Genomic DNA, 15,610 nt, shown 5'->3' with positions numbered 1-15,610 from the left:
CTTGGGAGTCTGCATGTGATCAGCACAGAGCCGATCGGCACTGTCCAGACAGAGGGTCAGGGGTCCTGCAGCCTCATAGGAAAAAAATGAATTGAAAACTCCTCATACAAGCTTTAACCAGACACCGATAGAAGTCACACGACTGCTATATACTGCTGATGAGAAAAGTTATTTAGCTGTTTATAAATACTAAAATAATTGCATTTCCATATTCTGTGTACTGTGGGAGACCATATATAATGAATATGAGGTCCTGGGTTTAGTAGCTACTAAAATAATTGTATTTCCATGTTCTGTGTACTGTGGGAGACTAGATATAGTGAATGTGGGGTCCTGGTTTTAGTAACAGTTTAAGCGTAATAGGGGTATAGCGTAATTTAGATTTGTTTAGATTTTTGGTCAAAAAACTAAAAAGTTGCCTGAATATCTAGGGGGTTGTGAGAAACTGTGTCCTCTGATGTCGAGATAGCACTAACAAAAGATGGAGGTCTGTCACAATCAGGGGTCAGGCTCGGAGACCAGTAGCTATGGCAGTAGAGAGGCTTCCGCAGACCAGTAGGATAAGTATACAAGCAGATTACCCGGATGATTTGGGCTCACCCAAGATGTGGAGTCTAAAAACTAACCGGTGTTTAGCAGAGCTCCTAATTGTGGAGAAGGGTTTTGGTGTGTGTTAGTACCAGGTTGCAGTCCTCAGAATTGCCTCACCTGGAGGAGAGCAAGCCGGGGTCCAGTACCAGATAAAGCAGGTAGGGATCAAGCAGAAGCATAGTCAGTAAACAACCCAAAAGGCAGTAACAAGTGGTTGCAGGTTGGGATCAAGCAGAAGCGTTGTTGTGGAAAAAGCCAAAGGTTGGTAACATGTGGTTTCAGGTTGGAATCAAGCAGAAGCGTAGCCAAGGAACAAGCCAAGGGTCGGTAATGGGTAATAGCAAAGTTACGGACGGCAGCAGGAGCAACAAGAGCGAGATATTGGCTGTAAAGAGCACAATAATCTGGCACACAGGAATTGCAAAGGTACAGCCTAAATAGGAAGTTCATGGGAGGAGCAAAGGTTTCAAGATTCAAGGAAAACAAGAAACAAGGCAAGGTTGTCTGAGGAATCGGCCAAGGAGCTGTCCAAGATCTCAGGTAATTCAGCAAGAAGAGATGCTGCCAGACACAGCAGAGTTTGCAGGTTCAGCTCTGGGTTCTGACAAGGTCTTTGGGAATTAGCAAGGAAGGCTAACAAATGACTGGTATTTTTCCCCTCCGCATAATATCTTTGCTGTGTAAAGAATCTACATTTTTACGCTTATTTAATGGACATATGTTAATAAAGTTTCTGCACCTCTTTCCAATTTAGAGAATTAGCTAGAAGGGGGGGCGGCTGTCACTAATAAATTTAGATTTGGCCCTCTGAACCTCGTCCATCAATGATCCCTCCCGTTATCCCTTGGATTTTTTTATATGTGCTAATTTCCTTAATAATTTTGCCTTCACTGTATCCCATTCCAGCAAAGGGGATGAGAAGGCTTTATTGAGGACAAAGCATTCCTGCAGAGCCTACTCTATGATATCCTGGGATATGATGAGGTTTTAGCCAGGTAGGGTTGACCTTCCATAAGGGCCACTTAGAAGTAATGATATGAAATAGACTGACTTCTGAAGTGTGTGGTCAGATAATCCCAAATGGGGTGTCGTTTTTATGTGACATAATAGATTATGTGCTAAACACCAAACCTATACTGGAAAGAGAGGAGAAAGTGCTAGAGCAGAAAGAATATTGTCTCTCATGGTGATGTAATCCCATTATATATAATAGCCCTAACCCCTATAAGTGCTTAGCAAAGGTCATCTGCTTGCACTATATGGTCATCTGACCCTGAACACCTATCCATAGCAGGATTTATAATATTATTAATGTCATCCACCGGGCACTCCCATATGATCCATGGAGAACCACACCAGCGTTGTGAAAACTTCCCCCCTTTATATGAAGGAGGAATGTAAATATTTGCCATGACACAATGTAGATTATTAATAGCACATCTAAGAAAGACATATCTGCCCATTGAGTCTAGCTGTGCCTGCCTACAGGAAAAGTTAACTTTTAATGAGTCTAGAGTACTTACTCTCGCTTAATTCTAGCAAGTGGAGTGATATTGAAGTAGGTAATACTCGCTCTTGAGGAAATTCGTAGTGTCCTTAGTTAGATGAGTTTCCTGCAGGCAGACCACTGCAGAGCCAAAATAATTCAAAGTAGTAAACAGAGCATAGCACATATTTGGATCTTTTAAGCCCTTGAAGTTCCAGGACATCACCACAGTGTTAGTACTCATACTTGCAGTTAACAACATATGTCCCCAGCAGAGAAAATCCCCCCTGGGTATCACAGAAAAACTGGGGGTCCATTATAAGTAGTGGACATCGTGCAAACGTCCCCAGAGAGATGTAAGAGGCAAAGGACCCAAAGTCATACCCATATGGTTCTTTTACAGTTACAAGACTCTCTGGTAAGAATTAGGTAAAATATATATAAAATGGGTAGTTTCCTCTGTGGTAGGAAGTCAGTTTGGCAAAACTTTGCCAAACTAAAAACATTGTCATACTTCTGAGAACACATAGAGTAGAAAAAAAAAAGAAAATCACAAAATTAATTTCTTTCAAGCAAGCAATAAAGCAATAAAGTCCCATCCACCAGTGTGAATACGTGTTCTTAAAGCGGAGTTCCAGGCAAAAATTAAGCTCCTTTGTAAACATAAGCAGACCCCATTCCCCACCCCCCAAACCCCCTCGTTTTTGGATTTTTTTTTCATACCTTTTTCATTAATTTTATTCTGGACTTCTGTCCCACAGTGCCGGGGCGAGGCTCAGATATGCTCTCCAAATATTCTCCAAATATTCATCGATCAGCAGGCCTGCTTCTTCCCCACTGATGCTGTTTATAACTCTCCAGGGATTAGGTAATGCACACCAGAAAAGAGAAAAGATTCTCATAGTGCAGTATTTATTGACTAGTAAAAATTTTCCACAAAGTATAAAATAATGCACTCACATTCTTTGGTACCCAGTTTTTCAGCACCAATACCTTATCTATACTGTTGGCAATTGATAAGTGTTTAACACACTTAAAGGGGCAGCTACACACTTTTTTTTTTGTTACAAAATAGTTTTTATAAGATAGTCCATTATCTCTGAATTCTGCCTAAACAAGATCATTATGGAGGTTCAGGAGTGATTATGATAGTAAAGGTCCAGGAACTGGGAAAGTTAGGATTTTCATGGTTGGGAGGAAGGTGTTGTTCATTTTTATCCAATATCGCTTGGGGAGTATAGAGTATCAAAGATATAAGTTTTGTCTCCCACTGTCACTCTTAACTTTGCAGGGTATGGCATGGCAGAAGAAAGTTAGGCCGGGAAAAATCCCCTTTTAACATCAATATTTTTAGCTCACTGTCTTTGTACTTCTGCAGAGAAGTCAGGAAAAAAGAGATATTAGATCCATTAATTACTACCCTGCCTTCAGTGCGGGCCAAGTTTAGGATAATGTCTCTGTCCTTGTAATGCAACATCTTTAAGATAAATGGTCTGGGGGGATTGCTTGGTGGTGGAGGCCATGCTAGTATTCGGTGTGCCCTCTCCACCACGAAGAAGAGAATAAACATATCCTTACCCTAAACACATCTAGGCCATGTTTCTATATAGGCAGCCGGATTATTGCACTCAATGCGTTTCCGGGAGGCCGAGAATTCTAACATTATTCCGCCACAACCTTTTTATTCATTTTTTTCCAGATGCTTCTTATGAGCGGCTGTGACCAGACCCGTGGACATATTATCCCCGGGTAAAGGTGCCACCTCAATGGTGCTGCTGCTGCCTTCCAGTACTGATGTACACTCCATCACTTTTGTCTATCATTGTGTCTTCTGAGTGTCTCATCCAACAATCTGTGCCTCATGCACATGGGTGATTAGTGCTGCAGGATCTGCGCCTTCTCCTGTGGCTTCTTCTTTTGCACATATGTACCCGTGTATCAGTGTCTGTGACTGGGAGTGCACAAATCGCTCCAGCTTACTCACTGCCTCCCTGGTTTTCTCCTTCTGTGATTGCTGTGGGAGCAGACTGGCGCCCTCTTGAATTGGTTTGTCTGGTGCATGCTGATCTTCCTTGTTGCAATTAGTCATGATTTGGTAGCTGAATCAGTGGCAAAGGGTGGCAGCAGATGCCTTTGGTCTCTCTGAGTGCTGATGTGTGGACTTCTGCACCTCCTGAGCTGGTAATATGTAGAGGTTCAGCGGGAGCCCCAGAGTAGGCTTCTGGTCACATCAGCAGCCAAACCACACCCCAACACCTTTCTTAAGTGGCATAGGCACAAACCCTGCCCGATAATGATGGCTCTCACAAAACCCCTCACTGATTTACTACAACAAACACGGGCACACGGACAGCTGTTCTAATACTTGCAACTTTGAAATTACTAATATTCCTCACTTAATAGAGCTCAGTTTCACAGATCTCTCACTATGTATGAGACACTATGGGGTTGATTAATTAAAGGCAAATAGGCTGCTCACTTTGCAAGGGAAATTCCTCCAGAAATTGGTTTATGTGGTGGAAATTCACTTTGCAAAGAATACCCAATCATGTGCAAGGAATTAAAATAAAAGTATTTTTCCTTGCACATGATTTGATGATGGAAGTCAGCAGAACTTTACTTAATTCACTAAGCTTTATATAAAAAAGCAAAACTGTGCTTAGTGTGCATAAAGTGATAAAAAATATATAAAGTGAAATCAACAGCAGCACTCACAATAATGTACACAACATTATAAATAGAATATATATAAGCAAACGTGTTGCACTGTCACATGTGATATATTAACCTTCACAGTTAATATATATTATAAACATAAAGTCCACAAAAAGGAATAAAAATAAAGTGTCCATAAAACCAGCAAGAGTCCATATGGTGAGAAAAAAGAAGTGTCCTTCAATTCTCAACAGGTGTAACACTCAGTGCTCCCCAAAGGATAGACAGGGCAAATATATCCTCCTACCAGATAGTAAGACCTATCAAGGTCTGTATGCGCATTAGTGAGTAATCACCCCCCACTTTGGGTATAAGCCCCCTCTCCTGTTCAGCCTGCTTACTGCCTCACAGAAGATGTCCCATTAGACGAAACGTACGTCAGGCAAGGCAAGGAATAGTGGTGATGTTGTGGTGCCCCTGGAGGCTGTAGGACAAATGCTTGTTTCCATATGCCTGTTAAATATTTCCTGCTGTAAGTAGACCAAATTTTCAGAATTTTCCATCGCTTCTCCGAAGATTGAACTTCTTTCTGTTATATCAGGCCAAAAAGAGCTTGATTGCCGTATTTATCAGCGTATAACACGCACTTTTTCCCCCTTAAAATCAGGGGAAAATTGTAGGTGCGTGTTATACGCTGATCCCCTGCCGATTGTGAGCCTTTTGGTGGCTCTCGGTGGCTTTCAGCCGCTCTCTGCGACTTTCGGCCACTTTTGGCAATTCTTGGTGGCTTTCGGCGGCTCTCGCAGTCCCGCGTGAGCCGCTGAAAGCCGCCGAGAACAGCCATAAGCCGCTGAGAGTGGCCGAGACATGCCGAGAATGGCCGAGAGCCGCCGAGAGCCACCAAGCCATTTTTAAATGGCAGTAGTCTGCTAATGACACAGGGGCAAGGCTGCAGATGGACACTGACAAGGCTGCAATGATGGACTAGGCTACAAATGGACTCTGACACTGACAAGGCTGCAATGATGGACAAGGCTACAAATGGACACTGACACTGACAAGGCTGCAACGATGGACAAGGCTACACTGACACTGACAAGGCTATAGATGGACACTGACAAGGCTACAGATGGACACTAACAAGGCTGCATTGATGGGCATTTAAATGTAATTTTTTTTCCTTAAGTTCCCTCCTAAAAGTTTTTTCCTTAAAATTCCCTTCTAATCTTAGGCAATGGCGTCCCTAGGGTGACCCCCCCCCCCAACATTATGCTGTGCCCCACCATGTGCCCCCCCCCAATTAAAAAAAAATATTTTTTTTTTTCTTTTTTTTTTTTTTTTTTACAAAAAATCAGTGTCTAAGAGGGAGAGAGTCCCCAGTCAGCTGCTGCGGGTGATTCCACCCCCTCTCTCTCCTCGCTGACACTGCATAATGCGAGCGCTCACACATCCACAGCCGCCCGATCTGCTCCTTCCCCTGCATCCTCATTGGCAGGGAGAAGAGCGAGTTGCAGGAAGGACTCCACCAGGACTCTCAGTTACTGAAAAAACAGACTGATTTCTCCCGTCCTTAGGACAGGAGAACCAGCCTGTAAATTCCAAGAGATGCCAGACCAGCGCTGTCAATAGCAGGGGCAGGACAGCAAGAGGAGGCTGAGGAACCCCACAGTGGCAGAACACCAGGGCTCGGTGGCAAGACAACCTTTGCAACCCTGATAGTTCTCCCATTGCTTTGGACCCTTATATTTTCTTGGTATGCTGGTGACATATATCTCTTGTTTTCTGCCACCCTGGGGGGCCCCAATACAGTAGAAAGGGAGCTCACTGGAGAACATGTGAAAGGGCTGTTGTGGGGTCATAGTAAAGGGCCCCAGGATATATATACATATATATATATATATATATATATATATATATATATATATATATATATATATATATATATATATAATTGCATTTTATAGTTGCCCCCCTACTTTTGTCCCTGTCCCCCCATGTGCCCCCCCTAAATATGAAAGCTGGAGACGCCACTGAACTTAGGGTGCGTGTTATACGTCGATAAATACGGTCATTTCACTGAAATTCTACAGTTGTCCTGTACATTCAAAAATGAGTACGGAACTATGTTTTTGTAATGAATGTGAAAAGACTCGCAGCCTATATTGATGATCATCATGATCACTTTGATGGGCTGTGGGTGCCTTGGATCATCTATATAGTTTCTGACCATTTTTAAAATTTAAAATAGCTTTGTTATACACCTGTCCCTGTGTATGAGTTTTACCTGCTCCACAAGTCTCAACAGTATTACAATTTTTTTTATTGTTAAAGGCTTGTGATAATGTCACGTCTATCCCAATGCAGGTGGTCAGACACTATAGCTGGCTACTGTGTTCTTTACCTATAGCAGCCCCCTTTCCCATAAGGCAAGCAGACCTACCCGTACTCGGGTGCCCCCAGGTCTTATACAGAATGCTATACTGCCTGGCCACCATGCCAGGGCAGGGCGCGAACTGAGCAAAGCAAACAGGTACTTGTGGTGGGCAGACAGGCAGTGTGGTTCTATGACAGTTCAGGTAAAAGGCAGGCTGAGTTCAGGGAATAGTCCAAAATCAGGTCCAAGGTCATACACAGGGAAATCCAATCTAGCAGAGCAGGGCAGACAGACAGGGGGCTTGATCAGGAATTACACACATATCACTCTCTATCACAAGAATGAGACTGAAGGTTTGGCTTGTTTATAACAGGTTTGGTTTCCACCCAGAGACTGAATACATCAATCAACTTGCAGGTGGACATAAACAGGGAGAATGCCATAGCCAAAACAAGGATGCTGGAATGGGGAGCAGGAGCGCTAGACGCTCCTGACAGTAACAAGCTCAAACAGTCCATGTGGGCTTCTCACTTTGCTTATTTTCTTATGCTGCGTACACACGACCGGACATTTCGACAATGAAATCCTGGAATTATTTCCGATACACATGGTTACGCAAATGTTGTCGGAAATTCCGAACGTCAAGAACGCGGTGACGTACAACGCGTACGACGAGCCGAGAAAAATGAAGTTCAATAGCCAGTGTGGCTCTTCTGCTTGATTCCGAGCATGCGTGGAATTTTGTGCGTCGGAATTGTGTACACACAATTGGAATTTCCGACAACGGATCTTGTTGTCGGAAAATTTGAGAACCAGCTCTCAAATTTTGTTGTCGGAAATTCCGACAACAAATGTCCGATGGAGCCTACACACGGTCAGAATTTCCAACAACAAGCTCCTATCGAACATTTGTTGTCGGAAAATCCGATCATGTGTACTCAACATTAGAGTAATGTTAAGGGGCTAAATGTATCCCTGCAAGTGCCCAAATAAAAGCCAAGACTCCTAATAGTGCCCAGGGAATCAGATATGATGATCCCATGTCTTATTTTCATACTGCCTGTAATGACATCAAAAGCCAGCTGTTCTTAATGCATGGATAAAAGTATAGATTCCAACTACACAACTAAAGTGACTGTATCTTGATAAATGTCTTACTTCATTAGATGCAAAAACTCAGTATTTCATAAATCATTTATTTTTTTCCCCCGGAAATAAGCTTATACAAAATGGCAACTGGGTTCATGTTGGCGCATCCTTATGGATTTACACAAATCATGTCAAGCTTTCGCTGGCCAAGGAACATTGTAAATGGAAAGGTAAACCTTTTATAATTTGATTATCTACATCACTCTCTTCTTCCACCCGAAGCTGAAATGCAAAAAAAATGGGAGTTTTTAGTCCTTTTATTCTTTTTATCCTTGTTCTTAATGGAAAGTTAGTTCTGATATTTGCTTCCATTTGAGCCCCCCTCAAGTCTTATTCCTCAAGCTGTACAGACATTTTTTTTCTGCATTTGTGCTAATTTGTGTTGTCACTTGATTAACTCACACAAGTGTCTTCTACAGAGTTCCCAAACTTTGTAAACCTTTTTCAATTATGTGTTAAACTGTGATGACAGACTTGAATGTGCTGAGTAGGGATGAGCTTCAACTCGAACATCGGCTGTTTGCCAGTTTGCCAAACAGAGAACAATTTGGGGTGTTCGCGGCAAATTCAAAAGCCGCAGAACACCCTTTAAAAGTCTATGGGAGAAATCAAAAGTGCTAATTTTAAAGGCTTATATGCATGGTATTGTCATAAAAAGTGTTTGGAGACCCGGGTCCTGCCCCAGGGGACATGGATCAATGCAAACAAAAGTTTTAAAAATGGCAGTTTTTTCAGGAGCAGTGATTTTAATAATGCTTAAAGTGAAACAATAATTATAATAATATTCCTTTAAATTTCGTACCTGGGGGGTGTCATTAGTATGCCTGTAAAAGGGCGCATGTTTCCTGTGTTTAGAACAGTCTGACAGCAAAATGACATTTCAAAGGAAACAAGTAATTTAAAACTACCCGCCGCTATTAATGAATTGCCGGTCCGACATTACACATAGAAGTTCATTGATAAAAACGGCATGGGAATTCTCCACAGGGGAACCCCGAACCAAAATTATAAAAAAAAAAAAAATGACGTGGGGGGTCCCTCTAAATTCCATACCAGGCCCTTCAGGTCTGGTATGGATATTAAGGGGAACCCCGGCCAAAATTAAAAAAAAAAAATTAGCTGGAGTCCCCCTCAAAAATTTATACCAGACCCTTCAGGTCTGGTATGGATTTTAAGGGGAACCCCGTGCCAAAATTAAAAAAAAAAAATGGCGTAGGGTCCCCCCAAAAATCCATACCAGACCCTTATCTGAGCACGCAACCTGGCAGGCCGCAGGAAAAGAGGGGGGATGAGAGAGCGCCCCCCCTCTTGAACTGTACCAGGCCACATGCCCTCAACATTGGGAGGGTTCTTTGGGGTAGCCCCCCAAAACACCTTGTCCCCATGTTGATGGGGACAAGGGCCTCATCCCCACAACCCTTGCCGGTGGTTGTGGGGGTCTGCGGGTGGGGAGCTTATCGGAATCTGGAAGCCCCCTTTAACAAGGGGACAGCCAGATCCCGGCCCTCCCCCCTGTGTGAAATGATAAGGGGGTAGTACCCCTACCATTTCACAAAAAAACTGTCAAAAATGTTAAAAATTACAGGAGACAGTTTTTGACAATTACTTTATTTAAATGCTTCTTCTTTCTTCTATCTTCTTTCTTCTATCTTCTATCTTCCTTCGGTTTCTTCCTCCATATTCTTCTTCTTCTGGTTCTTCTGGTTCTTCCTCCGGTGTTCTCGTCCGGCATCTTCCTCCGCGGTGTCTTCTTCCCTTCTTCTCCTCGGGCCGCTCCGCATCCATGATGGCATGGAGGGAGGCTCCCGCTGTGTGCCGCTTCTCCTCTTCTGACGGTTCTTAAATAACGGGGGCAGGGTCACTGGGTATGACGCATGGGGACTTGACGGGGACTTCGGGGACTTCCCTGTGGCATTCCTTGTGATGTCAGAAGGGGGCGGGGTTACATAACGGGTGAAATCAAGGCTCGGTTCTTGGACCCCTTCTCTTCTCTATCTACACCTCCTCCCTTGGTCACTTAATAACTGCCCACGGCTTCCAATACCACTTATATGCTGATGACACCCAAATCTATCTGTCTACTCCTCACCTCACTCCTTCAGTCTCCTCTCCCAATACTAACTTACTAACTGACATATCAGCATGGATGTCGCACCACTTCCTTAAACTAAATCTCTCTAAAACTGAGCTATTAATATTCCCCCCCCGCCCGTGCCCCCCTCCATGACTTTTCCATCAAAATCAACAATGCAACCATCAGTCCCTCCCCTCACGACTTGTCATTTCAGCCTCAAATCCAATCGCTGTCAAAAGTTTGTAGAATTCACCTCCGTAACATCTCTAAAATTCGCCCTTTTTTAACAAATGAAACCACCAAGCTCCTCATTCACTCCCTTGTTATCTCTCGCCTTGACTATTGCAACTCCCTTCTCATTGGCTTACCTCTCCATAGGCTATCCCCTCTTCAGTCTATCATGAATGCTGCTGCCAGACTTATCCACCTTACCAACCGCTCAGTGTCTGCCAACCCTCTCCTCCAATCCCTGCACTGGCTCCCAATCACCCAGCGAATTAAAATCAAAATTCTAACCACAACATACAAAGCCATTCACAACTCTGCCCCAAGCTACATCACCAATCTTGTCTCCAAATATCACCCAAATCGACCTCTCCGCTCTTCTTAAGACCTCCTGCTTTCAAGCGCTCTCATCTCCTCCTCCCATGCTCGTCTCCAGGATTTTTCCAGAGCCTCTCCCATCCTCTGGAACTCGCTACCTCCATCTATCCGGCTATCCCCTAGTCTTGATACCTTCAGGCAATCCCTGAAAACTCATCTCTTCAGGAAAGCCTATCACGTCTCCAACTAATCTCCTACCACTTCCACCAGCTCATTCCCCACAGTTACAACCTTTTGTACCACCTGCCCCACCCTATTAGATTGTAAGCTCTTCTGAGCAGGGCCCTCTTAATCCTATTGTATTGTATTATAACTGTATTGTCTCCCTTTTATATTGTAAAGCGATGCGTAAACTGTTGGCGCTATATAAATCCTGAATAATCATAATAATTCCCCATGCTTCAGAGGGGGTGGGTCACCGGGTGGCCCCGCCCCCCCCGTTATTTAAGAAACGTCAGAAGAGAAGAAGCGTCACACAGCGGGAGCAGCCCGAGGAGAAGAAGGGACAAAGATGCCGCAGAGGAAGATGCCAGACGAGAACACCAGAGGAAGAACCAGAAGAACCAGAAGAAGAAGATGGAGGAAGAAACTGAAGGAAGATAGAAGATAGAAGATAGAAGAAAGAAGATAGAAGAAAGAAGATAGAAGAAAGAAGAAGCATTTAAATAAAAACTGTCTCTTGTCATTTTTAACAGTTTTGACAGTTTTTTTGTGAAATGGTAGGGGTACCCTTACCATTTCACACAGGGGGTAGGGCCGGGATCTGGGGGTCCCCTTGCGGTCTTCCAGATTCCAATAAGCCCCCCGACCGCAGACCCCCACAACCACTGGGCAAGGGTTGTGGGGATGAGGCCCTTGTCCCCATCAACATGGGGACAAGGTGTTTTGGGGGGCTACCCCAAAGCACCCTCCCAATGTTGAGGGCATGTGGCCTGGTACGGTTCAGGAGGGGGGGTCGCTCTCTTGTCCCCCCCTCTTTTCCTGCGGCCTGCCAGGTTGCGTGCTCAGATAAGGGTCTGGTATGGATTTTTGGGGGGACCCCACGCCATTTTTTTAAAAAATTTTGGCCGGGGTTCCCCTTAATATCCATACCAGACCTGAAGGGCCTGGTGTGGAATTTAGGGGGACCCCCACGTCATTTTTAAAAAAAATTTGGTTCGGGGTTCCCCTGTGGGGAATTCTCATGCCGTTTTTATCAATGAACTTTTATGTGTATCATCGCACCGGCAATTCATTAATAGCCGCGAGTAGTTTTAAATGACTTTTTTTCCTTTGAAATGTCATTTTGTTGTCAGACTGTTGTAAACACGGGAAACATGCGCCCCTTTACAGGCATACTATAGACACCCCCCAGGTACAAAATTTAAAGGAATATTACACTTTTATTGTTTCACTTTAAGCATTATTAAAATCACTGCTCCTGAAAAAACGGCCATTTTTAAAACTTTTTTTTGCATTGATCCATGTCCCCTGGGGCAGGACCCAGGTCCCCAAACACTTTTTATGATAATAACTTGCAAATAGGCCTTTTAAAATTAGCACTTTTGATTATTCATGTTCGTGTCCTATAGACTTTAAAGGTGTTCGCGTGTTTGAACAAATGTTTTGCCTGTTCGCAAGTTCTGGTGCGAACCGAACAGGGGGGTGTTCGGCTCATCCCTAGTGCTGAGTATTTAAAACTAGTGTAAGGAAAGGTTGTCATTTATAATAACCAGTTTTATTTTGTCTTTCTTTGAAATGAAAGTAAAATACATCTGGCTGCCATCAGAACAGTTGTGTTTTATCTCCTTTGCAATAGTTTTTTTTAATGCAATCCATAGGTAAGAAAAATAAAACATGATGCTGTTTTATCTGCAGGATACTAATGATTGGGTTGGGCCACCAAGCTACAATAATGGGTCAATCATGGCTGTCACAATTAATGAAGATACAACATGTGGCAGTGGCTGGGTTTGTGAACACAGGTGGCGTCAGATAAAGTAAGTTACTGCATTTGCACAGCCCTTTAGAATGGAAAGTTATATTATTATTATTATTATTATTATTTACAGTAGAATTGCTTAATGCCAACTCAACTTCCTCCCTAGGTTCAGAGTCCCTGACTTAACAATCATAGAAAATCCCTCATTGCTGGACTCTATTGAACCAAAGCACTAATGCATACTAAATGTGAAAAAGAAAAATAAAGTAAAAAAAGAAAACAAATTGCTGGAGCTTTATTAGGTCAGAAAGCTTAATTCAAATTTTTTGTTACCCATCTCTGGACTTGTTCTATCCGTATCAATATCTTTTTGTAAGTGAGGTCTCCAAAACTAGACACAGCTAGTCAGGACCTCCTTCTTCCTGCTGGGACCCCTCTAGTGATGCATCCTAGAACTCAATTTTTTTCTCCCAACACCTGGCCACACTGTTTGATCACTTTGCAATATGTACTCCCAAATCTTTTTCCTCTGTAGTGCTAGCCAAAACTGCACCCCCAATATTGTACTTGTTAAAGGATTCTTTTTCCCTAGGTGCATTATTTTACATTTAAAAACAATGAAGTGCAGTTTCCACTGTATTAACCTATACCAGCAGTGCCAAAATCATGTTCCACGTTGCAGACGTCCCAGGGATATCAACCCTATTGACCTTTGTGTCATCGGCAAAAAAGACATACCTTACCCACCAACCCTTTAGTTATATCACTTACATATAGATTAAAAGAACAGGACCTAGTACAGAGCCTTTTGGTGCATGACTTGTGACTGGTCTCTGTTCTGAATTAACCCATTTACAGCTACTTTCTAGTATCTATCCTTTAGCCAACTGCATATTTACTGAACCACTCAAGGTTTAAGTCCTAGATTGTACAACTTTTTTATCAGATCGTTATGTGGAACTGTATCAAATGGTTTGCTGAAATCAAGATAGGCTATGTCCAATATTAGTGATTAAAGTCAAAAATTTCAGTCAGATTATTCTAACATGATCTGTCCTCAGTAAAGCCATGCTGCTTTGGGTCCAGCAAGTTGTGCGTTTTAAATGATATCCTTTTTTTCAGGAGTGATTCCATTAACCTACAACGGATTTTTTTCCCCTTCTTTTTATTGTCATTTTAAAATAAACATACACTACATACAAAAAACATCAAGATCCAGGACATATTACAGTAGTATCATAGATTTTACCATGTCAGGCATATTATCAGACTGATATAACTTTATGTGAACTCAATAAGCACCCTTCATATTTAATCCACTTAAAAACAGAAAAAGCAAAATTGACCTCTTGTTGATTCTATAAACCTTTATACCCCCTCCCACCCATCAACCCCCCCTCATCTCTCCCTGTGTTGCAGTGTAAGCAATCATATCCGTGCACGTGTCTATTTGTGTTATAAATAGATATATTGTGTATATTTTGTTTTACTCTCCTTTCTCTCTCTACGCTCCCCCCTCCCCGTCCTCTCTACTCCTCCCTCATCTTACTATCCACCTACCCTTCAATCCACCATCTCTACCAACCTGTTAACCGCCTCTATGGTGGGCAACCCATTTTATCTAACCATGGCTTCCACAGCTTTAAAAATCTATCGAAGTTCCTTCGTCTAGTAAATACCACTTTTTCTCTCCATACAGTGGCATCCATCACCTTAACCCATTCTTCAAGTGTCGGGGGTCTCACTGATTGCCAATTCTGGGCAATTATCTTTCGTGCTTGGAAAAGGCATACTATTACTGCCATTTTAATATTTACAGTCGCAGTAATTTCCTCTATTTTTCCCAGCAGACATACCATGCCATCCAGCTCCAGCTTGCTCCCAAAAGTATTATTAATGTCTTCCAATATCCCTACCCAGTACCTAAATAACTTTGGACACATCCACATCATATGGATCAGATCACCTGTATCTTGACACCTTGGACATTTAGCGTCAGCTCTGTAGCCGAACTGGAAAAGCTTCTTTAGGGTATAATACACTCTATGTAGCAAAAATACATGCAACATTTTCTGTGAAGGGGAAACTGACACCTGGGGACTCCGTTCCAATATCCTCCTCCACTGCTCTTCTGTTATTCTTTCCCCCAAATCCTCTTCTCATCTGTTTTTATTTTTGGCCAGTCTTTCCCCAGTAATAGTTTTGCTACATATCTGTTCATATATCTCGGATATCAAACCCTTGGAAGATCTTGTTTTGACTATTTTTTGAATAAGAGGAACTTTACACCATTCCACGGTTTGGTTTTTAAAATGAGCATTCAAAGCATGTCTGATTTGAAGGTAAAGATAGAATGAATAGTTTGGGATACCATACTCACTCCTCAACTCAGCAAATGACTTCAACGTACTCCCACCATATAATTGAACAAGTCTTCCAATACCACACACTTCCCATTCATTTATTTTATCCATAGGGATCAAGTCTGGTAGATATTTGTTATCCCAGATCGGGGTATATGATATTGGCCCCCTATATCCCATTACTTTTTTAAGTGTCTGCCAAACTTTTGTGATTCATTTTAATGTGGGTCTCCCCAGGAGGACAGAGTCAGCTTCCAGGGCTTCAACCAAACTACCATGCAGAGCTCCCTGCAAGATCATTCGTTCCCTTTTATTCCCCTCCCCCGATATATCACATCACCTCAGATGCTGCAGCTGAGTGGCTAAAAAATAACTGTGGGGGTGAAGGACTGCC

At 42.8% G+C, this 15,610-nt stretch overlaps 1 protein-coding gene across 4 annotated transcripts in view; it reads left to right on the top strand.

The window, feature by feature from the left end:
• LOC141103425 (pancreatic alpha-amylase-like) overlaps positions 1-15,610 on the top strand; it is a 155,904-nt gene that overhangs the window by 128,965 nt on the left and 11,329 nt on the right. For 3 of the 4 annotated variants that reach the window (XM_073593004.1, XM_073593002.1, XM_073593001.1), the window contains 2 exons: positions 8,326-8,425; positions 12,790-12,911. The exons of the other annotated variant lie outside the window; for it this stretch is intronic. In XM_073593004.1, the coding sequence (XP_073449105.1) occupies positions 8,326-8,425; positions 12,790-12,911 (222 nt within the window). The remainder of the gene's footprint in view (positions 1-8,325; positions 8,426-12,789; positions 12,912-15,610) is intronic. 4 annotated transcript variants of the gene reach the window in all.

This window comes from Aquarana catesbeiana, linkage group LG07 (genome assembly GCF_042186555.1).
Source record: "Aquarana catesbeiana isolate 2022-GZ linkage group LG07, ASM4218655v1, whole genome shotgun sequence".
In the NCBI taxonomy this organism is placed as follows: Eukaryota; Metazoa; Chordata; class Amphibia; order Anura; family Ranidae; genus Aquarana; species Aquarana catesbeiana.
This window is presented reverse-complemented; position numbering and strand designations above follow the sequence as displayed.